The sequence below is a fragment of the Aureobasidium namibiae genome (genome assembly GCF_000721765.1).
Source record: "Aureobasidium namibiae CBS 147.97 unplaced genomic scaffold scaffold_3, whole genome shotgun sequence".
NCBI classification, from domain to species: domain Eukaryota; kingdom Fungi; phylum Ascomycota; class Dothideomycetes; order Dothideales; family Saccotheciaceae; genus Aureobasidium; species Aureobasidium namibiae.
In genome coordinates this window covers 103,111-129,089 of record NW_013581206.1, presented here as the reverse complement: position 1 = coordinate 129,089, position 25,979 = coordinate 103,111, and the positions used below count along the sequence as shown (strand labels likewise).

General features: G+C 52.1%; 14 protein-coding genes across 14 annotated transcripts; 6 read left to right on the top strand and 8 right to left on the bottom strand.

The window, feature by feature from the left end:
* Positions 1–115: 115 nt before the first annotated feature.
* M436DRAFT_79070 (uncharacterized protein) lies at positions 116–616 on the bottom strand (the record flags this gene model as incomplete). The annotated part of the gene is made up of 2 exons (XM_013574993.1): positions 116–131; positions 189–616. 2 exons carry the CDS (start codon positions 614–616, stop codon positions 116–118), a joined length of 444 nt encoding a protein of 147 aa, XP_013430447.1.
* Positions 617–769: 153 nt separating this feature from the next.
* On the top strand, positions 770–1,529 carry M436DRAFT_39703 (RNase P/MRP, p29 subunit; the record flags this gene model as incomplete). Its single annotated transcript, XM_013574597.1, has 2 exons — positions 770–1,289; positions 1,342–1,529. The coding sequence occupies 2 exons, from the start codon at positions 770–772 to the stop codon at positions 1,527–1,529; spliced, it is 708 nt and encodes a 235-aa protein (XP_013430051.1).
* Positions 1,530–2,411: 882 nt separating this feature from the next.
* On the top strand, positions 2,412–3,368 carry M436DRAFT_70215 (U3 small nucleolar RNA-associated protein 11; the record flags this gene model as incomplete). Its single annotated transcript, XM_013574909.1, has 2 exons — positions 2,412–2,507; positions 2,631–3,368. The coding sequence occupies 2 exons, from the start codon at positions 2,412–2,414 to the stop codon at positions 3,366–3,368; spliced, it is 834 nt and encodes a 277-aa protein (XP_013430363.1).
* A 57-nt stretch (positions 3,369–3,425) lies between these two features.
* M436DRAFT_39245 (Nucleotidylyl transferase) lies at positions 3,426–4,372 on the bottom strand (the record flags this gene model as incomplete). Its single annotated transcript, XM_013574519.1, has 3 exons — positions 3,426–3,704; positions 3,761–3,996; positions 4,057–4,372. The coding sequence occupies 3 exons, from the start codon at positions 4,370–4,372 to the stop codon at positions 3,426–3,428; spliced, it is 831 nt and encodes a 276-aa protein (XP_013429973.1).
* A 1,614-nt stretch (positions 4,373–5,986) lies between these two features.
* Positions 5,987–7,728, bottom strand: M436DRAFT_39708 (14-alpha sterol demethylase Cyp51B; the record flags this gene model as incomplete). The annotated part of the gene is made up of 3 exons (XM_013574598.1): positions 5,987–6,055; positions 6,117–7,415; positions 7,477–7,728. The coding sequence occupies 3 exons, from the start codon at positions 7,726–7,728 to the stop codon at positions 5,987–5,989; spliced, it is 1,620 nt and encodes a 539-aa protein (XP_013430052.1).
* A 292-nt stretch (positions 7,729–8,020) lies between these two features.
* On the bottom strand, positions 8,021–10,152 carry M436DRAFT_39318 (Pkinase-domain-containing protein; the record flags this gene model as incomplete). Its single annotated transcript, XM_013574529.1, has 4 exons — positions 8,021–8,830; positions 8,886–9,496; positions 9,550–10,042; positions 10,105–10,152. 4 exons carry the CDS (start codon positions 10,150–10,152, stop codon positions 8,021–8,023), a joined length of 1,962 nt encoding a protein of 653 aa, XP_013429983.1.
* Positions 10,153–10,473: 321 nt separating this feature from the next.
* Positions 10,474–11,119, top strand: M436DRAFT_70211 (uncharacterized protein; the record flags this gene model as incomplete). Its single annotated transcript, XM_013574908.1, has 2 exons — positions 10,474–10,890; positions 10,943–11,119. The coding sequence occupies 2 exons, from the start codon at positions 10,474–10,476 to the stop codon at positions 11,117–11,119; spliced, it is 594 nt and encodes a 197-aa protein (XP_013430362.1).
* Positions 11,120–11,129: 10 nt separating this feature from the next.
* M436DRAFT_9712 (RNA-binding domain-containing protein) lies at positions 11,130–11,734 on the bottom strand (the record flags this gene model as incomplete). The annotated part of the gene is made up of 2 exons (XM_013574462.2): positions 11,130–11,450; positions 11,510–11,734. Coding segments are annotated over 2 exons (546 nt in total), but the record flags the coding sequence as incomplete, so codon positions are not given.
* A 301-nt stretch (positions 11,735–12,035) lies between these two features.
* Positions 12,036–13,240, top strand: M436DRAFT_61102 (actin-related protein 2/3 complex, subunit 1; the record flags this gene model as incomplete). Its single annotated transcript, XM_013574802.1, has 3 exons — positions 12,036–12,651; positions 12,711–12,904; positions 12,959–13,240. The coding sequence occupies 3 exons, from the start codon at positions 12,036–12,038 to the stop codon at positions 13,238–13,240; spliced, it is 1,092 nt and encodes a 363-aa protein (XP_013430256.1).
* A 96-nt stretch (positions 13,241–13,336) lies between these two features.
* Positions 13,337–14,164, bottom strand: M436DRAFT_61101 (uncharacterized protein; the record flags this gene model as incomplete). Its single annotated transcript, XM_013574801.1, has 1 exon — positions 13,337–14,164. The coding sequence occupies one exon, from the start codon at positions 14,162–14,164 to the stop codon at positions 13,337–13,339; it is 828 nt and encodes a 275-aa protein (XP_013430255.1).
* Positions 14,165–14,827: 663 nt separating this feature from the next.
* M436DRAFT_61100 (uncharacterized protein) lies at positions 14,828–18,388 on the top strand (the record flags this gene model as incomplete). The annotated part of the gene is made up of 8 exons (XM_013574800.1): positions 14,828–14,992; positions 15,081–15,848; positions 15,878–16,054; positions 16,197–16,285; positions 16,649–16,782; positions 16,842–17,858; positions 17,926–17,965; positions 18,034–18,388. The coding sequence occupies 8 exons, from the start codon at positions 14,828–14,830 to the stop codon at positions 18,386–18,388; spliced, it is 2,745 nt and encodes a 914-aa protein (XP_013430254.1).
* Positions 18,389–19,314: 926 nt separating this feature from the next.
* Positions 19,315–20,352, bottom strand: M436DRAFT_79060 (cytosolic Fe-S cluster assembly factor NBP35; the record flags this gene model as incomplete). Its single annotated transcript, XM_013574992.1, has 1 exon — positions 19,315–20,352. One exon carries the CDS (start codon positions 20,350–20,352, stop codon positions 19,315–19,317), a length of 1,038 nt encoding a protein of 345 aa, XP_013430446.1.
* A 229-nt stretch (positions 20,353–20,581) lies between these two features.
* On the bottom strand, positions 20,582–21,511 carry M436DRAFT_79059 (uncharacterized protein; the record flags this gene model as incomplete). The annotated part of the gene is made up of 3 exons (XM_013574991.1): positions 20,582–20,810; positions 20,862–20,953; positions 21,011–21,511. 3 exons carry the CDS (start codon positions 21,509–21,511, stop codon positions 20,582–20,584), a joined length of 822 nt encoding a protein of 273 aa, XP_013430445.1.
* Positions 21,512–23,336: 1,825 nt separating this feature from the next.
* On the top strand, positions 23,337–25,020 carry M436DRAFT_40334 (uncharacterized protein; the record flags this gene model as incomplete). The annotated part of the gene is made up of 3 exons (XM_013574707.1): positions 23,337–23,730; positions 23,782–23,881; positions 23,937–25,020. 3 exons carry the CDS (start codon positions 23,337–23,339, stop codon positions 25,018–25,020), a joined length of 1,578 nt encoding a protein of 525 aa, XP_013430161.1.
* Positions 25,021–25,979: the final 959 nt, after the last annotated feature.

Sequence of the window (25,979 nt, the reverse complement as noted above, 5' to 3'; positions counted from 1 at the left end):
TTCTTCGAAGGTAATGCCAGTATCCAGCCGTGAATAGTCACAACACCGATCTGGAGATGTCGAGGAAGACAATAGTGTGCTCTTTGGGTTTAGTCGTGTAGCTGTGATTTACAGATTAGTTGATCTGCTCGCTACAGAACGATATGTCAGCATGGCATGCAGGAGACGTGGTGGACAGATGTAAGTACCCATAAGCTTGCTTGAGTTCCTTGACGGAGGCAAGACTCAGATAGATAGTCATGGTAGGCACGTTTCGAACGGCATGTTTCCCTTCAGTCTTTTCAAACGCGGGCTCGTTGTCGCTCATGGCATCTTGGTCAACAGCGTCCTTGGGGGCAGGCGTAGACTGAATGAGCTCAGAGCCAAGAATATTATATTGATAGACTTTTTGATCATTGTCTTTCAGCTCTCTTTTTGCAATTTCGACAATGCTGATGAGTTTGTTGGCCACAGCAGCTTTGGCATGGAGAGCGACAAGAGCAGGTTTGTTGTCGGCTGGTATTGATTTGATGTGGTTGATCAGAGACGTGGTCCGATTGGATATGCTGCTCGAAGATATGACACTCAACTGCAGGACTGCATATTTGGTCGACAGGTCAGGAGTCGATGGAGCCATGGCTGATGTAATGTGATGATGAGTTGGTAGGAATTCAGGAACAAAAAGTCGCAAAACCAACCACCTTGATGATGCTCTGCCAAGCTTGGATCCATCCACATCCACATCTTTCTGCGACCACTTCTGCCTCTGACTGCTACAACCTACACAATCATGCCGCCGCCAGAAAAAGAGCATCCCGCTCAGTCTCTCCTCGCCCGCGCCCACGAATCCACCACCGCCGCCCAGATCTTCCGCGAAAAGGTCCAAAATCGACCTCTACTCCTCCGACCCTCCTCTCCTGACCCTGCCCAAAATGTGCGCTCCCAACGACAAAAAGCACGACTAGAAAAAGCAAGGGCAAATCGCAAATCAAAGAAACCTCGTCCTCTGACCGCAAAGCAAAAACGAGAACTCGGTGTCTATGATATACCAAAGGAACAGCGCAAATTCGACATCTATGTGCCCATCTGGAAGTTGTGGTGTGCATATATGCGAGAGATCCTGGGCATGGAAAAGTCAAGATACGTGAATGCTGCTGCGGTGGGACCTTTGTTGGCTAGTGCGGACTATCACGGTGCGATGGTTGATGTCGTCAGGTGTCGCTGTGTGGGAAGAGTAGGCATCAAGGGAATCGTTGTCAAGGATACAAAGTTCACCATGGAGATCATCACGCCCAAGAATGAGCTCAAGAGTATGTTGCCTTCGTTCTCCAAGACTTATGCCTCTTTGCTGACATCCAACAGCTGTGCCCAAGGAGTACACCGTCTTCAGGTTCGAAGTACCCTTTGCCGAACAAGACGACGATGGTGATAGTCAGATGGTCGAATCGCGAAGACCCTTCGTCTTTGAACTTCATGGAACACAGTTCGAGAACAGACCTGCCGACCGTGCGAACAGGAAGTTCAAACAGCATATCGATCCGGATTTGTGAACACAGCTTACCTGTCGAAGACTTAATACCACCAATGACTTCCTTTGCTCGACAATGGAAGCAAGCATACGCCAAAGCTAGGCACGCGCCTCACGTCCAGCTCACAAGACCAGAGCGAATGCAAAGTCTGTTGACCATTGCTCTGATGCTGCATCCACGCACGTTATTGTCTCGCCTCGACTTTCTCCAGCCTGCTTCGCAAGTCATGAAGATGTCAATTTCCGCGTCTATTCGGGATGCAAAGCTGAGGCAGGCCGAAAGATATATCACCGACTTCGCGTCGAAGAATCAAGAGGTCTACGCAGGCTAACTGCCGCTAAACGGCTCAGATGCAGCCAACCGAATCGAAGCACCCTTCGAGATGTAAATTCTCTGCTGCTGTCCTTGAGTCTTGCCTAGTAGCAGACGCGCAGCTGCGAAGAGTGCATCAGACTCGATGATACGAAGAAGGACAATCGTCATGAACATCACATCCTGTAGAGCTACCAATGAAATGGCCACTTGTACCATGTCCACCACTCCTTGTCTCGTCTATAAGCTAGTTCCAACAAAAAATGTGCGATCCATCGTCACTGTGATCATGTTCGGGACTGGAAAGACAGGGTCACCAACAGACACTTGCAATCTTCAGCCACCAGCGAGACACCGCCAAGCGTTTGACTGCCTCCGCTTTGCTTCTCTCCCGGCGCCCGAGCCCTCAACTTTCCATCCAGAACTTTTTTCCACCGACTGACTCTCTTCTCACACCACTCATCTTTCCCGCCACGAATACGTTCTTCTCGTAAATCTGAGAGTACACTATCTATCCGTCCACAACACGCCGCCAGCAAAAGGAAAAAGAGAGGAAGCGAAAGGGACAAACCACTAGAAACATCCGCCATCATGTCGTCGATGCGCAACGCAGTCCAGAGGCGCAACCACAAGGAGCGCGCCCAACCGCTCGAACGCCAGAAATGGGGTCTCTTGGAAAAGCACAAGGTTCGTTTCTACTTCGCACCCCTTCTGTATCACATCCACCCCACGAACCGCAAAATCCACAACGAATTCGATTCAAGTAAGAAATGAACGATTTCATTGCTAACCCAACTACCTCAAAAACAGGACTACTCCCTCCGAGCAAAAGACCACAATGAAAAGAAACGCCGCCTCAAAGTCCTCCGCGAAAAGGTCGCTCAGCGCAATCCGGACGAATTCGCCTTTGGCATGATCTCGCGGACCACAAAAAAAGGAGTGCAGCAATCGGTCAGAGGAAAAGACAATGGCTCCCAGACACCCATGAACATGGATGTGGTGAAGCTTCTCAAGACACAGGATGCAGGATACCTACAGACGGTGCTGCAACAGACGCGCCGTGCCAGGGAAAAGATTGAGAGACAGGCGGTGTTGACGGCGACGGGTGTTGACGCGAGTGGTGTGAGCAAGAGGAAGGTGTTTGATGACAATGGCGAGGAGGTCGAGGAGATCAGTGCACAGCAGTCGGACTTCGACGACGATGAGGACATGGATCTGGATCTCGACGACCTTGCAGACCTGGACGACCTTGATGGACTCGACGATTTGGACGGTATCGGCGGAGAAGGCAGCGGCAGTGAGGACGGCAAGAGCGAGGATGAGGACAGCGACACCAAGGGTCTTTCAAAAGAGGAGATCAGGCAGCGACGGAAGAAGAGACGCGCTCAGGAAGTGCTGCAGAACCAACTCGGCGCCCTCAAAGACCGCGAGCGCGACCTGTCTGCCGCCCTGAGCCAACTCGAGCACCAACGGGCACGCATGAACAACACCGTCGGAGGTGTCAACAAGGAGGGCGTCAAGTTCAAGGTCAGGGAGAGAAAGCGTTGAAAGTGTGTGTATGTTGGGTCTTTGCAAAAGGAAACACCGAGCCCAAACCATGAATTATTACACGTTCTGCGAGGAAGCGCCTGCGCTCTCGCCAGCCTTCTTCGAGTTCTGCGCCTCGTGCGTGCTGCTGGCACCGTCCTCATCGTACAGCCCTTGTTCTTCAATGTATTTTACCACGGGCTCGGGCACCAAGTAGCGGATGCTCATGTCGCGTTTGCGGAACAGGCGGATCTTTGTGCTAGAAATGTCGTTTTGCACCAGCTGCTGTACAACATGAATATTGTCCTTCCATTGTTGCAGCGTTGACAAGGCTTCGTCAATATCTGTGCCGGCTCTCTGTTTATGTGTGTTAAACTTCGGTCATTACAAGGTTGGATGTGGTAGCAGCGTACCTCGATGATGAAAGCGCCAAAGTTGCTCAAAATGTAGTCAATATCCTTGGGTGCCCAAACACCAGGTGCAGACATTGTTTGGATCAAGTCTGCACCAGCAAGCAATGCAATCTTGGCCTTCTTAGGGCCTTCCGGAGTGTTGAATGGTCCACGGACCGTGTTGATTTCGTGCTCGAAGTGGTCGAGGACCTTTGCTGTCTCGAGGTAGTCTTCGTGAAGAGCCTCCCATGGGTCCACTACAGGATTAAAGTCAGATACTCAATGATCCAGAAGTCATCGCGGCTGTCAACACATACCACTGATCCAGCTGCTCTGCTCAACTGCTAGACTGCACATGTTGATTCTATGCTCGGCCTTGACGAGGCCACTCTTCTTGTATGCATCACCGACAGCACTGATATAAGCACCAACAACCTCGAAATTCGTGTTGAAGCGGGCGTAGTCGGCGGCCATTTCAAACATTCTCAGATGCAGGAAGGTGATGGGGCTGAAGGAACCGCAAGCCACGAGTACCAGTGGCGTCCTCGACGGGTCTCTGAGTTGTGATTGCAAGCGTTCGGTCGGGAATGTGTATTCGTTCATGGTCATGGTTCCGTTGGGGGCAGAGGACATGGCGAGTAGATTGGAGAGTGTGTGGTAGTGGCGGCGATCCCGGAAGACTCGGAACGATTGAGATTGGGTGAATTGGGCGAAGGAGTTGGTCGTGAATTGGTGGTAGAATTGGCGAAGAGTGTTGGCCACGAGAAGCGGTCTTTGCGACAGTCGCGGCTTTGCGCCGAACAGACGGCGGGGTGGTGGCGGCGTGGTGGGTGTGTGACGGGCGATGAGAGCGAGTCTTGTTTGCCTGGAAGACGCCGTTGTGACAGAGTTGATCGGGGTTCGAAAAGCAAAAATGCAGAGGCACGATTGGTCGTGTATGGGTGGGAAACGAAGTTCTGGGTGAATGGATGCGATCGAGACTCGTTCGGATGAGTCTATGAGGGGTTGCCGTATCTTTTGCTGAAAAATCACGTGGAGCTCCGATGCTTCTAACTCCGGTCTCGCTGCTCAAGCCGACGGATTGCGGTCGCGATATGTTGGTTCAATTGCAATTGTCCGTTTGTATCCCTTTAAATAATGCCCATAGTCCAGGCAGCAGTGGTGTACATGAAATGTGTTGTTTCAATGAGAGAGACAGCTTGCAAGTTTTCAAAGCGTCGCTGTTGCCTCCCCATCCATGTTGCAAATGACATCGCAGCCTGCCGGTCTCACGCGGATGCCCGTCATACAATCCGTCTATCAACCTTGCAGAAGCACGTGTTACTTGTCAACAGATAAGACTGGCAATCAATTCTTCCCGCAACTACGTGCATGTGAGTAAGAACTTCTTCAATGACGGATACCAAAGGCTTCAAAGCTGAATGAAGCCTGTCTCACGTCTTGAAGCACGTCAGAGACGACATTCCTGATCTCCCACCAAATGTCGTAGATGCGAGAGTTGTGAGAGAATACCTTAAGCGATGACAGTGTCTCTCTCCGCCAGGAGGTGCAAAAGCAAAGGCTATGTTGCCACGGGGGACATCAGTCAAAAAGACAAAAAGTATCCCTAGCGAGATTCGAACTCGCGACTTTCGCATAACTGCATAATCTGCTCCGCTGGAGCAATTATAAGAACGACACGCTAGCCGCTGCGTCACAGGGATTAATAACAACTTCTACAGTCTGTAGGTATATGATTACAAAGTACCGCCGCCCCCTCCTTTCGAGACGGTCCGGCGCACCACTTGAGCACGCCGGCCAGATGTAACAATCTTCTTCTTGTGAAGTAATCGTCAGTGATAAGGACGCTGGATGGTTGGGTTATCAAGCTCAAATATGTGTCGACCGTCGATTTGTCTTGCTGAGGGTGAAGAAGAGGAAAAGACAAAAGTTTTGTCGTCGCAAATTAGACCAAACTTTTCCTGTTCGCCCGGATCCGAGCTTTTAGCAAGCATTTTTCTCTGCGCAGTTCACTCAACGAAACCAAGCATCGGCATTTGTCAGTACTGGTCAGTCCAACGGCTTGGGTGACTTGTAGAATCGAGAGGCAACAGATGTGGGAAAGAAGAAACCAGAACTGAAATTAAAAATGCATTGGGTGCCAAAGATGCACACCTGGGGGATATTGATGCTTATCCATAAAACGTTATCCTCTATCGCCATGCCGTGAATTACAAAGCTGTACAAATCTAAGACCTTCTATGTTGTCTATGCCTTTTCGTTAACTCTCTTCTCGTAGTGAATTGAGGCCGGTGACAATGGGCGCGAGAACAGAGACTGCAAACACGAGTTAGTACAGGCATTATTCAGAAGACTTCGCACAAACATTGAAACATACCGAGTAGTCAGTGTCAACAACACCCTTGCGACCGTCGAGGTTGCGGAATTTGAAAGATTGCACCATGGTCACTAGAATGGTCTGTAGCTGCACGTAGGCAAACTGCTCGCCAATGCAACGATGTCTGCCAGCACCGAAAGGAAGATAAGGTGAGCTGGCACCCTTGGACACCAAGCCATAACCGTAATCAGTCTTCTCGTCGTCTTCGGCGTTGACGGCCATGACAGGCTTGAGGCTTGTGTACTTGTCGCTGGCCTCGGCATCCCAGCGATGCGGCTCCCAGAGGCTAGGCTCGGGGAAGTACTCGGAGCACTTGGATGTAACGCCAGGAGCAGCGAGCAGGACGTGAGTGGTAGGGATGACGTAGGGAGTGCCTTCTACGGGCATAGGCGACTTGACGGCGCGCATGATGCTGTGAATAGGGCTGTGAAGACGCAGAGTCTCCTTGACGACTTGAGAGTGCAGAGGCAGGCGGGAGAGATCTTCAAAGGTCAAAGCGGGCAAGTCGGCTCCAAGAACGGCCTTTTGTTCGGCAAGCAATTCCTCGGCGATGTCAGGACGAGAAGCCAAACGGAGAAGAATCCATGAGATGGAGGCGGAGGAGCTGTGCTGGCCAGCCATGAGCAGAGCAATCATCATGTGGGCGATCTCCTTGTCAGGAATCATCTGGCCAGTCTTGTATTCGCAGTTCATCAGGTTCCAGATCATGTCGGTCTCGCCGTCTTCAGGCTCAGTCTTGCCGCTGTCACGTCTAGCCTTGATAATCTCCATGTAGGTCTCGGTCATCTTGCGTTGAGCAGCGTCGCGCTTGCGGTTTTGGGGGAGAGGGGCCCAGGGAAGCATGAAGTTGATAGGGGTGAAGCCCATGTCGAGATCGTGGTATAGGTCGGCGAAGGTGCTGTCGAACTTGGCGCGGACTTCCTTGCCCTGGAGCGAACGACTGGCAGTGTAGATTGTCAACTCGGCCATGGCCTTGGAGACGTTGAGCTGGCCGGCATCGCCCTTGAACCAGTTGGAGTTTGAGAAGAAGTCCTTTGTTTCGGCGGAGATGACAGATACGTATGAGCGGAGAGCGTCGGTGGTCAAGCCGAACTTGACAAACTTCTTCTGCTCCATGAGCTTGGAGTTGGGGCAGTCGTAGACGACGTCGGTGCCGAAGACGGGAGTGGTCAGGGGGCTGTAGATTTCTTCGGCGTTGACATCCTTGAGCTTGCCGTTCAGGATGAAGTCGTTGCCCTTGGTACCGAGACAGACAGTTGTCTTCTTGCCGAGCAAGATGAAGGTGAAGACATCGCCATACTGCGAGCAAGAGAGTCAGTCGAGAGGGTTGGGGCAAGGCTGGTGGGACAGAGCAACAAACCTGTTCGCGGCAATTGAAGAAGAACTTGTAGGGGTCAATTCCGTAGGTGATGGTGCTGCCAATGAAGGGCACCCAGTGGAAGACGAGGGGCGGCTCGGAACCCTTGCGACGGACGGGCAGCAGTTGCGAGAGGACATTGAGGACAATGGCGAGGGCGAAAGTCGCGGCGGCGACGATGGAGACGGCGAGCCAGATTGGCTTGTCGCCCAGATGCACCGAAACGGCGTCAGTAACAGTGGCCAGGATTCCCATTGTGTGTTGCTGAGGTTTGAAGAAGAGGATCAAGTCGCCGTCTTGGGCGGCTTTGACTTTGGTAATTATTATTGTTGTCCCCGTCCCTGAAATTATGGTCTGATCATCTCCTCCCGAGCCTCCGCAGCCCGCCCCTTGGCCAGCGAGCGCCAGCCACCACTCAATCCACGTACGATGACCTGCCTTGAAGGTCATCATGCCCTTATCTCGTCTGTACCATCAAAACATGCCACTTTTTTTTCTCCATAGGTTTTCATGAACAATCATCGTACCATTGTCTTTCTTCTATGCGTTATGCCTTGGTCTTTCCTGCCTTGGCCTTCTCTTTTGCAATCTCTTCATCTCCGTAAAGCGTTTCATCTCCTTTGCCTCCCATCTTGATAAATTCGTCGAGATTTCTTTGGTGCGCCGGTGCCTCCTTGACGTTTGTCTTCTTGTCTTGATCCTTGTTTTGCTCCCAAATCTTGATGTCTCGGTCATCCTTCTCTGTCGCTTGCGTCTTGAAGAACGTTGCGTCGTTGATCGAGCTTAGCAATGTTCTCTCACGGACGGGCTTTCGCTTAGAGAAGTCCAACTTGCCCATCTCTCCTGTCAGGCCATCTGTGCTCTCCATGCTTGCTCCGAAACTCATATGTCCTTCCGTACGCCCAGTAGTCCAAGGATGCTCGAGACATTCATCTATCGTGATTCTCTTTTCAACGTCCACTGTAAGCATCTTATCGATCAGATCGAGAGCCGGGTCACCGACGCTGTCCCAGTAAGGACTTGGGTAATCGAAGCGACCCGCTCTGATCTGCTGGCTAAGCGTGTACGGGTTCTCTCGTGAGTAGAGCTCGTCGCTGAACGGCGGGAACCCACACAAGCAGATGTACAGAACAACACCCAAAGACCATACATCGACTGCTCGTGTGTATCTGCGACGGTTGCCCTGCTCCAGAATCTCGGGCGCGACATATGAAGGTGTGCCGCAAAGAGTGGATGTGAACGACTCTTCTCCAATGATTTTGGCCAGCCCAAAGTCGGCGATTTTGATGTTCAGATCACGGTCGATGAGAAGTATGTTTTCCGGTTTGATGTCACGATGGACAATGTTGCGTTCATGCTGCAAGGCGATTGTCAGTGATGGAATTTCAGGAATCACTCGGATCACAACATACCAGATACTTGATGCCTTGGAAAAGCTGCACAAAAATCTTCCTGGTTTCGGGTTCGCTCAGCTTGTGTTTGGCGACAATCCAATTGAAGAGTTCGCCCTCAGGGGCGAGTTCGAGGACCAAGTACACGCCGTCGCTCTCATCAAATGTATCCTTGAGGCAGAGAACGTTGGGATGCGAGACTCCCATCAAAACACCAATTTCCTGCTGCAAGCCATCAACTCTACTCCTCTCCTCAGCGGCCTGGGAGTTGGTGGTCGTTCGTCGCTTCTCGAACTTCTTGACGGCATAGCGAGCACCGCTGCACTTCTCGGTGCACAAGTAGACTGTCGCGAAATGGCCTTTTCCAAGCTGCCCCTGAATCGAGTATTGTTGACGGAAGCCGTTAGTGTCGCGTATGCTGGGGTATCTGAAGATAAAGCGAGCTACATCCAATATGGACAGTTCATCGCCATCATAAAGATCACGTCGCTTGTTTCGACCCACAATAGCATTGTTGACGTAGGTGCCGTTGCCCGAAAGATCCTCGACGACAGCAATCTGGTCGCTGTTCTTGTTTTCACAAAACAGCAGACAATGGCGATTGCTGACAGTGGGTGTTTTGACGATACGATCTGGTCATTCATTGTCAGTCCGTCGTCTTTTCTGGGTGAGAAATTACACTGACCACACTCGGGATGTCTTCCTATTAGATAGCCACCAGCGGGGATTCCCTTCTCTGCCTTTTCCTTTTCGTAGGACTCTTCTTGGTTGAGATACTCGTCGCGTGACACAGCACTCTTACCATCGGTGCGGCCAACCTTTGTTTGGGGGACGGGACAAGCTGCACGGCGTCTCAGGACTAGAGGCTCGGAAACTCCATCAAGCGGTACAAGGTATCCCCAGACGCCCTCGGCTTCCTCGTCTTCGACCTCATAGCTGATGGGTGGCGGCGGCAAGAACTGGCTGTAGGGTTGGGTGTCGGATGGAGGCGAATGTAGGCCAGCGGTAACGGAGGGAGAAGATGCGTGCTTCTCGGATGGTTGCGAGGCACCAGAAGAAGCCGACAACTGGCCCTCGGTCGAGTTCGAAGCTATGCGCGTGTCTGGCGATGGCAGATGGGTGGGTTGGACGAAGCGGGCTTTCTTCTGTGAATCATTGTCGATCTCATCCGTCGAAGCCTGACAATTGGTGTAAGCAAGAGCGTCGAAAGCTAGAGGATAAACACGGCGGGTCAACACACCCTCGCTCTCTTTAGTGGAGTCTGGTTCTCGTCCGCAGAAGGGGCCATGGCCGGATGCTGAGTCGTGGGATGCGAAGCGAGAAGATGCAATGAGATACAACGGTAGAGGGAAACGAGCTGAAGGAAAGAGTATGGATACGCAAATGAATAGAAGCAGGAGCAATCCAAGCAGAGCGGCCGTCGACGGAGAGAGTGCTAAGAGTCTGACCAATGCAGCTCGTACCTTTTGGCTCTGCAGTTGGCGACTAAACTATGATGGAATCGCCAAGCAAGCCCCGGATAACTTTATCGAGGCCTTCGATCGTTCTCGCTTTTGGCTGCAAATCCACGGCCATCTGCCCTGTCTTGCATGATATACGTCCGTCTGCAATGGACAAGGTGTCTGACTTTCCCTTCCTCACAGTCGACGAGTTTGTCAAAGCTTGCGACCATATCCAACCTCTCCTGCCCGATGGCGCTGTGCCCACTGCTGAATTCGCATGCCTGCGCATCACCCGGCGCTTGGCTGCAGCTTCGGAACTTAACGCCGATTGTCAGGAACACCTTGACCCGGGTCTCGATACACCAGAGGACCACGACGAAGAAGCCATCATCAAAAGCTCTCAAGACGATTCGTTTGTCACTGTACATTATGACATCTTGCTGTCCCCCAGCTACAGAGTACCCGTGGTATACATGACCGTCAGCCCTCCGCTTCCTCTCTCTCGTTTCTTTGACCTTGTTGTGCCACTCCACTTTCGAGACGTGATGCGCGAAGTAGGGGTCATGGGTGCTTTATCTATGACGGTAATTGTCGATCCTGTAGAACCAGCTTCTCCAGCTGACCTTGTACTGGCAGGACCATCCTTTGACAGGATTGCCGGCATACTTTGTACATCCTTGTCGCACTGCAGATGCCATGTGTGCCACACCATCTGTAGATGTCCATCTCCGGGATTATATGCTTGTTTGGCTAGGGATTGTTGGAGCGAGTGTTGGTCTGAGTGTTTCGAGCACAGAATTGCACCGTGCATGATTGGAGCCGTCTATTCATCGTCGCTCTCTTCCATGGCTTCATCGTCCATATCCATAGGAGCTTCTTCCTCTTTTCCGTCATCGCTTTCGTCCCTGGGTCGCTTCACACCAGCTGTTTGGGCAGGGACACTGGCAGCCGGGTCGATTGTTGGAGGCGGAGCTAGCGGGGCAGTGGCCCCAGGAGCAGTAGAGGCGCCTGGAGCACCTGAGAAGATTGACTGCTGGAGACTGTTTGGCTGTGCTGCGGCAGGGGCTTCAGGAGGAGGAGGCTGTTTGTAAGTGCCGTCGAGTTTGGCAAGTGTGTCAGACTTTGTCGCCGAGTATGTGATTCTCTGGCGCGCAAGTTAGCTTAATGCGATCATGCAGGGAGTAGCGCCGCAGACAATCATACCATCTCCTTGCCAAAGAACTCGAAGCCTTGTAGAGCTCTCATGGCTTGTGTGCTGGATGAGACGTCGCGGAACAAGACGTGGGCTTGGCCGCGCATTTTCGAGGTCTTCATGGCGACGATGTCGAGGATGGAGCCATAGACGGAGAAGAGCATGTACAGAGCGCGCTTCAAGTCATCCTTTTGGAGCTTGTCGGGCAAGTTTGAGCAGTACAGGGTGTGACTGGGGCGGATGCCATTTGCCGGAGCAGCAGTCTTAGAAGCCATCTGGTGGTAACGCGACAAGGCGATTGGAGTGTTTGATGTGGTTTGGGCAGGACGTGGTCGAACGACACAAAAAAGTACCAAGCAGAAGAGACCTGTTGGCGTCGCGAAGCGCAGCAGGAGCGACCGGGCTTCGAGAGCGGCCAATGCGCCAACTCCCCCGCGGTCGTCGTCACTGCCTCCTGCCGAGCTCCAAACACCCTCCCTCCTCTGCTATACCACACAACAGAGACAGTAGAGAGAGACTCCTGTCTTTCCATCCGCCATGGCCGCTCCTCAAGTCCACCACCTCTTCCATCACCCCATCGCCGACCACTCTTTCTCGGCCGACCGCAAGACGCTCGCTGTCGCTAGAGACAACACGGTCGAGCTGTACTCGTCCAATGGCTCCCGCTTTGCCCTGAACGACGAGCTACGCGGTCACGACAAGCTCATCACCGGCGTTGACATTGCTCCTAACTCGGGCAAGATTGTCACCTGCTCTCAGGACCGCAACGCATACGTCTGGGAACCCTCTAACGGCTCCTGGCGCCCTACTCTCGTCCTCCTCCGCATCAACAGAGCCGCTACATGTGTGCGATGGTCTCCTAACGAGGCAAAGTTCGCCGTCGGTAGCGGTGCCAGGGTTGCTGCCGTCTGCTACTTTGAGGAAGAGAACGACTGGTGGGTGTCCAAGCACCTGAAGAAGCCCCTTCGCAGCACCGTCACCAGCGTCGCCTGGCACCCCAACAGTGTCTTAGTCGCTCTGGGCAGCACCGACGGCCATGCACGTGTTCTCAGTGCCTTCATCAAGGGCGTCGACGAGAGACCGGCTCCCTCGGTTTGGGGTGAGCGTTTGCCCTTCAACACCATCTGTGGAGAGTTCTTGAACCAGACTGCCGGTATGACAACTTCTCACGTCCATCTGTTGCAAAGCAGACAAGAAGCTAACAATATGCAGGTTGGGTCAAGAGTGTTGCCTTCAGCCCTTCTGGAGATGCAGTCGCCTTCGTCAGTCACGACTCGACTATGACTGTTGCTTACCCTGCTGGAGAAGGCCAGCCTCCTCATGCAGTCATCAACATCAGCACTCAAGTCCTTCCCTTTGCCGATCTCCTCTGGATCGCTGAAGGCGAGATTGTTTGTGCCGGCTATGTAAGAAGGAGCAGCTCTCATTGTCTACCATGTCGTTTCCTAACCTCCTTCTAGGACTGCGAACCTTTCCATTTCTCGGGCTCGGCATCCGGATGGTCGCTTGTCGGATCCCTTGACAGCACCTCAAAGTCTGGTGCGGCCAACCAGCGCGATGAGTCTGCTCTCAACATGTTTAGACAGATGGACCTCCGCGGCAAAACCATCGACGACACTCAGCTCAAGACCGTCCACCAGAACTCTATCAGCACTGTCCGCGCATACTCGGGTTCTCCTGATGCGGTCAGACAGATCAGCACCAGCGGCGTCGACGGTCGTGTCGTTGTTTGGAACTTGTAAATACAACCATAACAACAATACAATAATGCTTCTCTTACATACTGCACCTGTCCTCGTCTTTCCATCCTGCCAACCCTCAGCCTCGATTTTTGCACGTCAACATCTCAGTCTCGTCCGTTGCGAATCAGGACTCGGCCCCCGTCGACACAAACTATCCTGTGCCATTTGCCGACGCTCCTTGAGCGATTCTCTGAACTCGCGGCCCTCATCAAGTTTTGCCATCCATGATAATTCTCCACGATTCTCAGACGGCTCTCGATCCTCTCGATCTCTACCTCGCGCTGGTTTCTCGTCCTCGGTGTCAGATATGTCCTCATCGTCTGTCTCTGCTGAGACAATGTTTTGTCTCTGTACAGCCACAACTGCTCTTGAGCCAACTGCGCGTGGGTGTAGACTGGAGGGTGGCAAGACATTTTTGTTTGTTCTCGCATTTGTTCTCGCGCTGGAGTCGAGTCTCAAGTCTTTTCGTCGCTTTTCTTCGCGCAGGCGCTTGGCCTTGTGTTCGGCCACCAACTCTGGATGCAATCTTGCATATATGGCCAAAGGCTCCGCATACTCTGATTTAGGTGTACCGTTTCGCTGGAACGCGTATCCAGCATAGAGATGGCGAATTTTTGGATGCTGCGCATACTGTATTTTCAGCAAAGCCTGAAGATCCAACCGTTCCCAAGTTGGGTGCTTGACAAGTCCGTCACGCACTGCCTTGAATTGAGAAGCTGTCGAGCAATAGTCGACCCGTGGCTCGACATAACTTTTGGATCCTCTCCGGACTCTTGTGAACGTTGGGACGAACGTACGGCCTGACTCCTTGATTTGTGCAAGATGGGGTGTCCCACCTCTCGGCCCTTCATAGCCCGGTTTGGGAATCACGCATTCTAAAGGCACCCCGTTTGAATTCCTTCGCAGAATGGCATGTCCGTACATTGTGCTTTCTGGACTGTTTGGAAGGTCAGTAAGGTCTCTGTTTGAGTTATCGACGACTTGGCTACCTCCAAACAGGAATGTTGCAAGATCCGGACTTCCACTCGTTGCTGAGTCCGAGTTTCAGTGTGTGTGTCCACCTGCTCTTCCTCACAGATCACCGCACCAATAGAGTCATAATGAATCTCTCGAGAGATCATTGATCTTGATTCGAGGTGGCTGGGGGCCGGCACTCGCGGTATGTCGCTTCAATATATATTCGCAGACTGTGATGTCGAGCGGGTCCTCAGCTCAGAGGCTAAGAGCTTGGACAATGTTTTTACGCTTTGCGTTATAGCTACGATATCTGGACTTCGTGCCGCCAACAACTTCCCAATACCATCGCGGTCCATAGAACGCACATGCCGCTACTTGGGACCTTCTTTCAACACAGGTGCTGTGTTGATGTCGCGTCTGTATGTTCGAGTTCTCGCGTGAGAAGAGACCCTGTAAGCTTGGACCCGGGTTCGCTTGATCAGGTGCGGAAACCGAGTCAGGGGCCACTGCAACTCCATGATCTTCGCCTACCAACTCCACTTCGAACTCCATTCGAGACGAGAGCGTGTTCACCGCATATGTTCCCAGATTCGCTTAACACAAAGCGACGGCGATGCGTGTCCCGCCACTATGTCAGATCACAGAATCATGGCTTCTGAGATTTTCGTGCTTAACTTCACCGTGCGAGACCTGCTTCTGTCCAACCACTCCCAAGCCTATCGCCTTGACATCTCTCTGGTTTATCCGGTATCAATAGGGAATATTCCTCTCCTCTACCATGGCGCAACAAGTTTCGTACGCCCTTCCTTCCATGCTGGGTGACTCAACACTGCACAGCCGAGATGCATTACAATTAATCAGTGAAATGGCTGTGTCACTGCAGAAAATGGAAGAGAAAATGGAAGAGCAAATGGCCAGCATCTTAACAAACTTCACTGCGGGTATGAAAGAAGTTGTAGTCCTCCAGACACAGACGAGAATCCATCTGGAAGCTCTCGAGGCCTTCGAAGCCCAGGCGCGTACACGACCCCGGTCACCACGCCGTCCAGCCCCTGTTCCGCTTTCTGAAGTCAATGGTACATCGCCTTCTACAAGCCCCGAAGGCCCACGCAACACGCTTGTCTCGACGGAGGTGATCACGAGGGATGCGGCGAGTAGATCTCGCACAAAGGCCGTGGCTGTAGTAGCCTGCTCTTCGGGACCAAGACTCTCAACATCTCGAGATCAACCTACGGAGCAATACTTCCCGGATCAGAACCATACGCAAGAGCTCTCTAGCATGTTGAATGCATCTACCGTTACTGTCGGGAGTCATCCTCAATCTCCCCGCTCTTCGGCCGGAGCTGAACTTGGGCTTAGGAACAACATCGGTGTTGATGTCAGTATGCCCGATGCTGGTGGCGACTCTTCTAGAAGTGGAGGGAAACCCACATTTGATAAAGGCAAAAGGACCACATTCAATAACGAGGGGAACGTCGGATTCAAGACTGGAGAAAGCTCTCAGTCTAACGGACATCTGGACAGAGTACACAGGTCGCAGGACGGAGGTCGCCGCATTGCTGGAGGAGTGCGAGCTAGTACTGCTCGACCACAACAGTATCCTGTACCTCCTACTTCTCCCACTGCTATTCCTGGCGGTCCTCGACCACAGGTATTGAGTCGTGCTGTGAATGGCGATAGGGTTGTCAAACCATCGAAGGATCCACGACGCAAGAGACCGCTTCTGGTCAACGGGAGGGTCACAATGCGCAACTAGGCAATCTCTTGGATGCCTTTGTGGGGACGTGGCTTGTACGATGTATCACAACTAGTGTTTTCACAATTATTTGTATGTTCAATAGTGGTCAGGTAGACAAGGTATGTGATAGATGGATTTGTATCCTTTCGAGCTCCACAAGATCTTCGACTTGCCCGTCACGTAGCTTGAACTTGATCATTGCACGAGAGGCCGGATACAGTTGCTTTAAACTCGGTAGATATTAGGAGTGTTCCCAAATAGGTTACCTCTGGGTCCCGGTTTCCTTGGCTGGTCCAGTCGTGCGATCTTTCGAAAAAGGTTGGCAACTTTGAGTTCCTCCGTCTGCGTGTGTAAGCAATCTTCTTCGCGCCTGCCACAACGCGACACTCTGCGCATGCTACTGTTCTTTGTTGCCCTGCGCCCATCACATCTTTCCCTTCACTCTTCAATCACCACAGCAAACCGTACAGTCCTTTCATCAAGTAATGCACAGTTTTTAACGCGTCGAAGATGGCTGTGAGGCGACCCGATTCATTACCTTATTGGCAGGTGACAGCAGGAGGCTATGATAGTCCAACAGAAGAGGTGTGTTCTCCATGGTCTTCCGCTACCGCGCATCCAACTGACAAAACAGACTTTCGAGGAGCTGAGACATGTTTACCCTCTGACAGAGTGGATCCAACGTGATCCTGAAAGGGCAACCAGGGTTCTAGGCAACAAGAATACCAAATTCGCCTGCCAGAAGTCCGACTTGAGATATGGCCGGCAAGAGTCCGTCACACAAATTTCCAGCTGAGGGCTATATGGAAGTATTGCAATGAACGTTGCTGGAAATTGGCTCCATACGGTAAGCTTTTCTCTCCTGCTGGAATTACAATCTCAGGAGTCTCTGACTGGCGAGAACAGCCTTCAACGCAGACAAAAGACCTTATGAAGAGTTCAAGTGGGTTGTATATCCGACAAGCGCTCGGTCTAGGGGCGACGCAGCCCGTAACATCGCAGAGCAGCCAGATCCAGGATTGCCTTCTGCTGCCAACCCTGTCAACCAAACGGGATGGCCAGACAACCTTCCACCGCCAAATGCGCCTGAAGGACCTAACGGTGGTTTGCGTAAGCCGCTTCCTCATCCGTCTGATGGTTCTCGTCCAGTACCCGATGGTCCAGCCGCTGCATCAGGATCCGAAAGTTCTGCCAACCATACTCTTCAACCAGTCCCTGCTCCTGCTGCACATATGACAGTTCCTAGTGGACTGTCTAGAACTAAAGGTAAAGCCCCTATTCGCTTTGGAGAAGCTTCCTTCGGTCCAGCACCTCGAGCATCACCACCTCAACAACCAAAGGCTGTAGACACCCGCTTATCCGGCATACCTCTTTCTGTGTCGAACGCTCTATGCGCTACCGGTACGGTACATCCATCGCGAACAACTCTCATCGACACCACTAGCACTCGCAATGCTGTCACTCAAACGCATGCCCCTAAATCGGGTCCATCACAAGCCCCGAAAAGAATGCCTATCCGCTTAAGCATTCCAGTTGATAGCGTAAGGCCTTCGCAGTCTGAGACTGGACGAGTCGGACAGCAGACACCATTGTCTGGCCCATCAATATGCATCAATCATTCCTTTGCCAAGCCAGCCCTCGACGCCAGATCTTCTTACAGAGGTGTGACCAAGACTCCAGGGTCCACCGAGAGCCAGAAGCAAGTGGCTCCGACTGAACTTGGAACTCCGAGCTTGCATTCGAATGGCAAACCCCTGCCTCCTGTTGGAGCTCAGTCCGTTGCCGTTCGAAGATCCTTGCGAGCAGCGGGAAAGCAGCCAGTAAGATCTGAGGTCTCTATCACCAATGCATCATCGTCTGTACCTCAAGCCAAGACTAAGAGCCAAGATCAGTGGTGTGAGAGGTGCCAGACAAAACACTTCGGTAAGTGTTGGCCTTTGTGTAAGACGTGCAAAGGAAGACACTTCGGCGAGTGCTGGCCTCTATGCAGCAAGTGCGGCGAACGACACATTGGATCCTGTCGACCCTGTGTATGCAGCACGTGTGGCAAACGGCACATGGGACCCTGTCGAGATATATCGCTGGTCACACGCTGTAGCACGTGTAACAAGCCTCACCGTGGTATCTGTCGAAAGCTTTCCAGCGCTCGTGCAAAGGATCGCCCTTCGTCGAAAGCTACGGCAAAGCAAGACCAAGCACCCAAGAGGACCAGCAAAAAGCGCAAGGCAGATGACGCTGACGATGCGGACGAGGTGAATGTAAAGGTTGGGGAATCTACCAGCCAGTCAATGCTTCTCTCTCGGCCTAAGAAGAAGAGGAAGAGGGAGTCGAAGGAGAAGCGGGAGGCGAAGACGCAAGCGAAGGATAAGGCGCAGACAGAGTTGAAGGGAAAGAGAAAGGGACCAGTCGGCTCGAAAGGCCAATGGTATGATCCCATTCCGGTGGATGATTAGGTGCGAGACGATGCTGCTGGGGTGATGGATGATGGCTCGGCTATGATGTTCTGGCCGTACGATATTGTCTTTGCTGGGGTAGATCTTCTGTAGCTGCTTTGCTCTTGCCTGTCTCCGTGGTGGAGGTTAACAGAAGAAGAAAAGGAGGCGACTAGATCCATCCATGAGATAGCTGAGCACGCTCCGGTAGCTATACATACACTACACAATCCTCTCGCTAGCTTTCTGCTCGATGACCAGGAAACACATTTTCCTTGCGAGAAGAACTTCTTTTACATAGACGAAATCTGTGTCTTTTGACGGGTGTGTGAACAGCGATTGATTTTGAAAATAACACCATTGGATTGAGATGACAGATCCTTTGATTGCTCCAAGGGAGAGTCCTGGATTTTGTGTCTACCTACTGTATGTCTTCGGCAATGCTATAGGCACACTTTGCCTCTTCGCCACTTTGGTTCTGTAGGAGAATAGCATGGGGATATGCCGACCCCGTCCATGCTTTAGTATATCTTTCCTTGCTGCGGATGCAGTGCATCGCCTGCTGCAAAAGCTAGGACCTGACTCTGCGCCTCAGCGTTGAGCTACCACCGTCCAGTCTCGTTTTCGCCTTCCTCCATCACGCCACGGTTCTGGCTGAATCTCCGATGAATCGTTCTTGGACTCTGATGAACCCCAGTGGGAGCAGATCCTCAACCCACACCAATCTGTGAGGTGGCGACTATGGTAGCCGGTACTGCTTCTCTGAGACATCAAGGACTTGCCGGACGGCAGAAGCTGGCCTTTGATGTGGGGATCTCTTGAGTCAGATAGCACTAATGGCAGCACGTACCGCATTCGGATGGTCAGCGGCATGTCAAGCTCCTCCGTGTTATCGAAATGTTCAGATAAGCAATTGGATGTGTTGCTTTGTTCATATCATGTAGAGCTCAGTCCTCTTGGTAAGAAGTGTCGACACCCATTTCTTCGCCGACTCTGCGAACAACATGACGAAGAGCGTCGCATGCAGGGCTGTCGGGGAAGTTGTCAAAGAAGCTCTCGCCAAAGTCGCAAGCCATGCCAATGCGAGGATCCAGAGGAACTGCTCCAAGGAAAGGGATGGACATGTCCTGAGCAAGTTGCCTGGCACCGCCAGTGGTGGCCTTGAAGATTTGGCTCTCATGGGTGCATTTGGGGCAGACAAAGCCAGACATGTTCTCGACAATACCGAGGACTTTGATGCCAGCCTTGCGACAGAAGTCAATCTCCTTTCGCACGTCCAGCAGACTGACTTCTTGTGGTGTGGTGACGACGACAGCACCATCAACACCAGACTCCTTGAGGAAACTATTGACACTGAGATGTTCATCACTAGTGCCGGGAGGTGTGTCGACAACAAGGTAGTCCAGCTCGCCCCACTCGACATCCTTGAGGAACTGCTTGATCAAGCCGTTCTTCTTGGGACCGCGCCAGATGACAGCATCATCACGGTTGGGCAGCATGAACTGAACGCTCATGACGCCCAGATTCTCGGTGACCCAGACAGGACTCCAGCCAGCATTGCTCACGTGGATGGTCTCTTGTTCTACACCCATCATCTTGGGGATACTGGGGCCACAGATATCGGTATCCATGATTCCAACCTGAGCATCCGGGTTCGCAGCAAAGGCATGGCCTAGCATAGTGGTAAATGTCGATTTGCCCACACCTCCCTTGCCACTGAGGACTAGAATCTTGTGCTTGACGCTAGCCAAGCGGGCGGTGATGAGAGGGATATCGGGGTCAGGGCCTTTGGGAGCGGTGGCACAGATTTGCTGGTTCGGGCATCCCGCGCAGGCATCGCCTTTGCCGGCGCTTTGCGATTCGGGGCCGGGACAGTGTTCGGGCTCGGGTGCGACGAGTTTGGGAGCGGCTTTGAGGGGTGCGTTGATGTCGGCGTTGTCGTTGCCTTCAACTGAGGCCGCCCGTGAGTCTACGCGTTCGTCCATGGTGTGCTTGGGATGCGATGTGGAAAGTGGCCAGGATTTGGTCTATGGAGCTTTGTCTGCTGCTGACCAATCGCCCGGCGCGCCCCGCCATCGGCGAAGCATGACGCAAGTCTTTTGGACCCTCTCCTCATCCTTTGAGCACAGCATTCCAGCACCACTGCACTTCAGAAAGGCGGTCGTACAAGACAATGGACTTTTGCCAAATACTACATACTTGTGTACGCACCGACTAATCACTCGAGCGTGGCTTCTTGTGTCGTATACGATGCTCAGGGAAATTCAGCATCTTGGGCCCGGCGTTCGGCCAATCCCTCTTACCAAACGGCTCGATTGAAGGACTAGCATCCATCATCAGACTATCATGTCGCCATCTACGCCACGAAGCCCATACCCTCTCGCAGATAATCTCGTACGGTCTGCCGCGAGGATAGTCAAAAGCAGAAGGTAGCCAGAAGTGCCTGTCGTCTGGTTGGATTTGTGACCAGACCACCAAGATGTGAAACACTGACGCTTTGCCATACTTCTTGTCTCTGAACTTTTGGCTGTGTCTTTCTCCTGGCACCACGAACGTTTCTTCTGCTGTTGAGTATCGTTGCATATCCTACTGCATGTTAGCATTTGCCTGCATCGTCGTTCGATGCTGCTCGTTGAGACTTACTGCCAAGTCACCTTCCTCTGGACTTTTGTCTGGCCATTCTTCTAGCCAACTATCGACGGTCGTACCACCATCAGCTGGGTAGCTGCGGGACGCAGGTTCCTCGTCTGGCTGTGATTCGTCTCCGTTGGAGTCTTGTGATGCGATATCCGTGTTTGTATCAGCCTCGACACTGACTCGAATGACCTCTTCATCCTCGTCGGTCAGATCGACTACCTCATGGCTCGTATTGATACGCTCGTAGCTCGTGCTTGCCATCACCTCGCTCGGCCTGATATGTCTTTTGCTCGGGCTGATATGTCTTTTGCTCGGGGTGACATTTCTTTTGCTCGTGTTGACCTTTCTTTTGCTCGTGGTGGTGATCTCGTCCTCGCTATCCACGTCGCTCTTTGTGACCTCGTAGACGACACCACTCCTGGTCGCACGTGGCTCGAGATGATTCACTCCTGGCGATTGGCCGTCGAGCCATTCCAACTCGGAGTCTCTGACACTTCCAGATCTCATTTTCGTGTGTCGCGGGCACGCAATCCCAGCAGCGGCAAGGCAAATGATAAAAGATCGAACGAAGGTCCAGATGATTGGTTACAGCTGATAGCGTGAGCATCTGAGGGATGACCTCTATTTCAGCCTGATTCCCGTTGATCGACTCAAGCCTGTGAAGAGGCTGGGAGTGCAGAGACCCACTGCTTTTTCAGGTGGTTGGTGGTATAGTAGATGAAGCATGAGATGGCCGCTCACGGACGTGTTGAATCAGCCGCCATGTTAATCATCCTGCATGAACTTCCGTAGTGACTCATTCCTACCTGAAGAATTGCAAAGTATAACAACGACAACGAGGGAACCTGTGCAAATACATCAACTGCAAACCAAGAGTTCCTCGTACTTGACGTGACAAGCGCTCCGTACTTCTAGGGCTCTGGATGCGGATACACGTATGTGTGAATTCTATGATGAAGACTCGGACCCGGCCGCTCAGTGACGAACCACCGGCAACGGCATTTGTAGAGCGTAATTCCCATTATTCCTATATCGCTCGAGGGGTGGAGAAAAATTCGGGGGCCGTGTCGAAATAGATTGCTTTGAACGTCGCATAGACCATCCCGCGTTAGCAATACGAGAGCACACCGCAAAAGAAAAAAAATGATACTTGCTCCCAGCCATGCTTGCTGAAGCTGGCAGGTCATGGCGATAGTGCCTATCCTGTCATCCAGACCCTCTCAACGATTCGACCTGTCGTCTTGTGGAAGCAGGATTTTTAGCCATGAATTCGGTAGCAGCCCACTAGCGATGATATCGAAGACCAGGGGTCCAAGACTCCACCCATGTTGAGTCGACCAGCCTCGGAGGCTGGGATGATCATCTGCCGACATCAGGTGAGTCGCAGTGGTATAGACGGCAGTCTGCCTCATAGCGTATTACAGTCCTTGTCACACACCGCTAAAATTTCACTGGACACGCAATTACAGCACAAAGCAAAATGGTCAGCAAAACCTCCAACGTGCCACAAAGACGTACAAGCAAACGTACTGTTCAGCCCAAACGAACAAGGGAACAGTTCTGGATTGATAAATCGTCCCATATATGGGTGAGACTGTGCCGAAAGCAACCTGTAATTAGGCATGCATACTGACATTCTGGTGTTCTGATAGTCAGAGAAAGGTCAACGATGCGAGAACAATTACTACTGGCGCGATTGTGCCTGCCACAGGCCTATTCGCTGTATATACTACATTATCTGGAAAGGCGAGAAGTCTGTGAAATGCGATGAGGATGGCTGGCCAGCGATGACGATGGAGAGGAGGCAGTTGTGGTTCGGGGATCTTATGGAGAGATCCTCAGACGAGGCGCTTGTCAGAATCATGCTGAACCCCGAAATGAAGATTTTGGACAGGCATGAAGAAGCACCCTGGGCATTCAAGGTCGATGGTGATGTTTATGAGGAGTATGAGTACATTGCTGCGCTCGCAAGGAGTCGAGGATATGGGAGCTCGACACAGATAGAGCGAGTTGAAAATAGGGTCCGCGCATGGAGCACTGGATCTGAGCTAGTAATAACAGAAGGTTGACAATCTGCTGGTAGCATCCAGTGGAGGCAGCAAGTGTAGTCAACTGAAGCACATCAAGCGGCTTGCGGAGTACTTGACCGTTTCGTCCTTCCCGGACCCTTATTCAGTGCAACTCGACACGTGAGTGAGATAAGGATGGACTGATATGACGCTGGTGGACAAAAAGTGCGGGGTTGATCCGCACGCGTCTTCAAGGCTTGCGACGCGACTTTATTCCTCTTCCTTTATTCTCTCTGGGCAATTCGTCAAGATTGTTCCCGACCATGTTTATCCCTTCGTCGCCGCCGGTCCTCCCGGAAGAGGTCTTCAATGAGCCTCCGAGCTCGCCGCCACTACCGCCGGCCGCCTTCCCGTCCCGCAAGCGGCATGCGGGATGGGACTACGACAGCAGCATGTCCAGCGATCCCATCTTCAGTGAGGACGCGTCCGAAGAGTCCGAAGCCACTGGCTATAGGCGCAAGCGACTTGTGCGCGGCCCTTGGTACCAGCATGCCAATTCTCCCATCATGGCACGCGTGCGAGGAGAGACGAGGAAGCCCGATAGCGGTGTCTGGCTGGGTTCCGACAGTTCGACCGACAGCATTGGGAGCAGCAACCGACGCATGCAGAGCCTGACCTTCAATGAATACATGCAGAAGGGCGCTCCCCTGACTCAACGTCACACTCCCACAAAGTCGAAAGACTTACAAACTCCAACCAAACCGAAAGACTCGAAGACTCCTACCAAGCCGAAAGACTCGATCCAGGAGCATGCCGCCAGTATAGTATTCAACTCGGTAGATGCTTGCAAGGACTCGATCGATCTCTCGTGAGTGTTTGGCTGCCAAATCGTTTCCACACGACCGACTAACGTTTTCGCACAGCGACATGCACCTTGGTCGAATCGATAACGAAACCCTGAAGCCACTTCATCAGCTTATCCGCCTTCCTGTCCCCATCAACGACGCCCAGAAGATCACAGACGACCATTTTGCACCACTCACTCCAAGCATCAAGCTGTTTCTCTCCAGAAATGACCTGCAGCAGCTACCGTCCGAGCTGTGGAACCTCGGTAACCTGGCTGTTCTGAGTCTACGTTCGAACTCATTGGCCGAAATCTCGCCCTCCATAGGCCGTCTTCGCAACCTCCACGAGCTCAACATCGCCGGCAATCAGCTTCCCTTCCTTCCCTTCGAGCTACTTGCTCTGGTCGAAAACAAGCTAGTGCAGCTTTCGTTAAGCCCGAACCCTTTCGTACAGCCTTTGCCTCTGCCGACTTCGAACATGCTCAGAAGCGTTCCTTCCAAAGTCGACGAGTGTTTGCGCGAATTACATCGATTACGCAAACACTGTCATGAGATCGACATGACTGCACCATCACACGAGGCTTTGCTGCATCGTCTATATGCCTCTCGACTATATACAGCTTCTCAAGGACTCAAATCCACATCTACGTATGTTGCTTCATCGTCTCCAACTTTCTTCGAGATCGATGGGTCGGTGGTCCGTCCACGGTTTCGCGCGTATACCGCATATTCCGCACCAGACTATTCCGCTTCATTCACACGACCTTCGCCGCCTTCAGCCGCACGATCTGCTGCGCCTTCTCTTTTTGAATTGAGTGCGCGCGCTTGTGCTCGCTCTCAGTACGTTGGACAGTTGTCTGCACTCCTCCCGGAAGACGCGTCTCCACCTGTCAATACGGCGATCGAAAAGGTAATCGAAAGCAAGGAATTTGGTATGCAACACTGTTCGGTTTGCAGCAAGCAGTTTCTTGTACCCAGGGCACAGTGGGTTGACTACTATTACGTTGGACCTGGCAGCGAGATGTGTTCTGCAAGCGAGTTGTTCCGACCCTTCTTGCGCAGATCTTGCTCTTGGATCTGTGCCGGTCGTCTGAACGAACAAAGAGAGAGGTATTGGGAGGATTGCGAGAAACACATTTTGGATTTGGTACATTCCATGTAAATTTCTTGCCATTGCAGCAGGCCTGCTCCGCAGTCTCTTGGACACGTACATATTCCGCTAATACCTACATACACATTGAATAACTATGCAACGAGGTACGAGTAGGGAATTTGATTACGGTTTCTTGAACAACTGGAGTCTGGCGTCTCGGCATACGAATATATATTGTATCTACGCTTTTATCTTATCTTTGCCCGGCTGGCACAATTGGTCAGCGCGTGAGACTTTTATTACTAGAGATCTCAAGGTTCAGAGTTCGAGCCTCTGGTCGGGCGAACGTCTTTTTGGTTTTGTTGCTCACGATGCCCTCCCTTTTGCCAGAGGTCTCTTGTACGCAGCTCAGCCCGTCGATAATGATGGATCCTGACGTTACTGCTGCTTTTATCTTTTGCTTTGACAAATTGTTTGTGCATCGCGTGGCGTGGTTCTTGCATGAGGATAGAAACATTCCAAAATCTTATGGTGCTTTATCTGACGATTGACATTTTAGTCAAACGCGATCATCTCAGCGCGTATACACTCACCATCATACACTGGCTATTCAAGCACATAACGCACATGAACAGAGTGTGTAAACAGTCGATGAAGTGCTTGGGTCGTGTTTGAAGGACTGACACAGAAGAAGACCAGGGTCATACCAGTAGCAACTAGGTCGAAGATTGGATGCTGAACACGTTTGCAACATGCAATGCAGAGCGTTATGGCTCTTGCACAATGTTGTGCGAGGAATGGTGTAGCTCAAGATCTAGACCTACCCTCGCTTGCTGTAAGATTGACCCACCTGATGTCTCAAAGCTTGGGTGTCGGCTACGTAGTCGACAGCCTAGCAGCTCAACAGCATCAATCATGTTGCCAACAAGGCTCAAGTGTCTTCCTCACACGAGTCGCTACAGTTTGATCATGCTTTGCGCCGGAGCGCAAGTACTGGAGAATATATCGGACACCCAAGTTGACGTGCA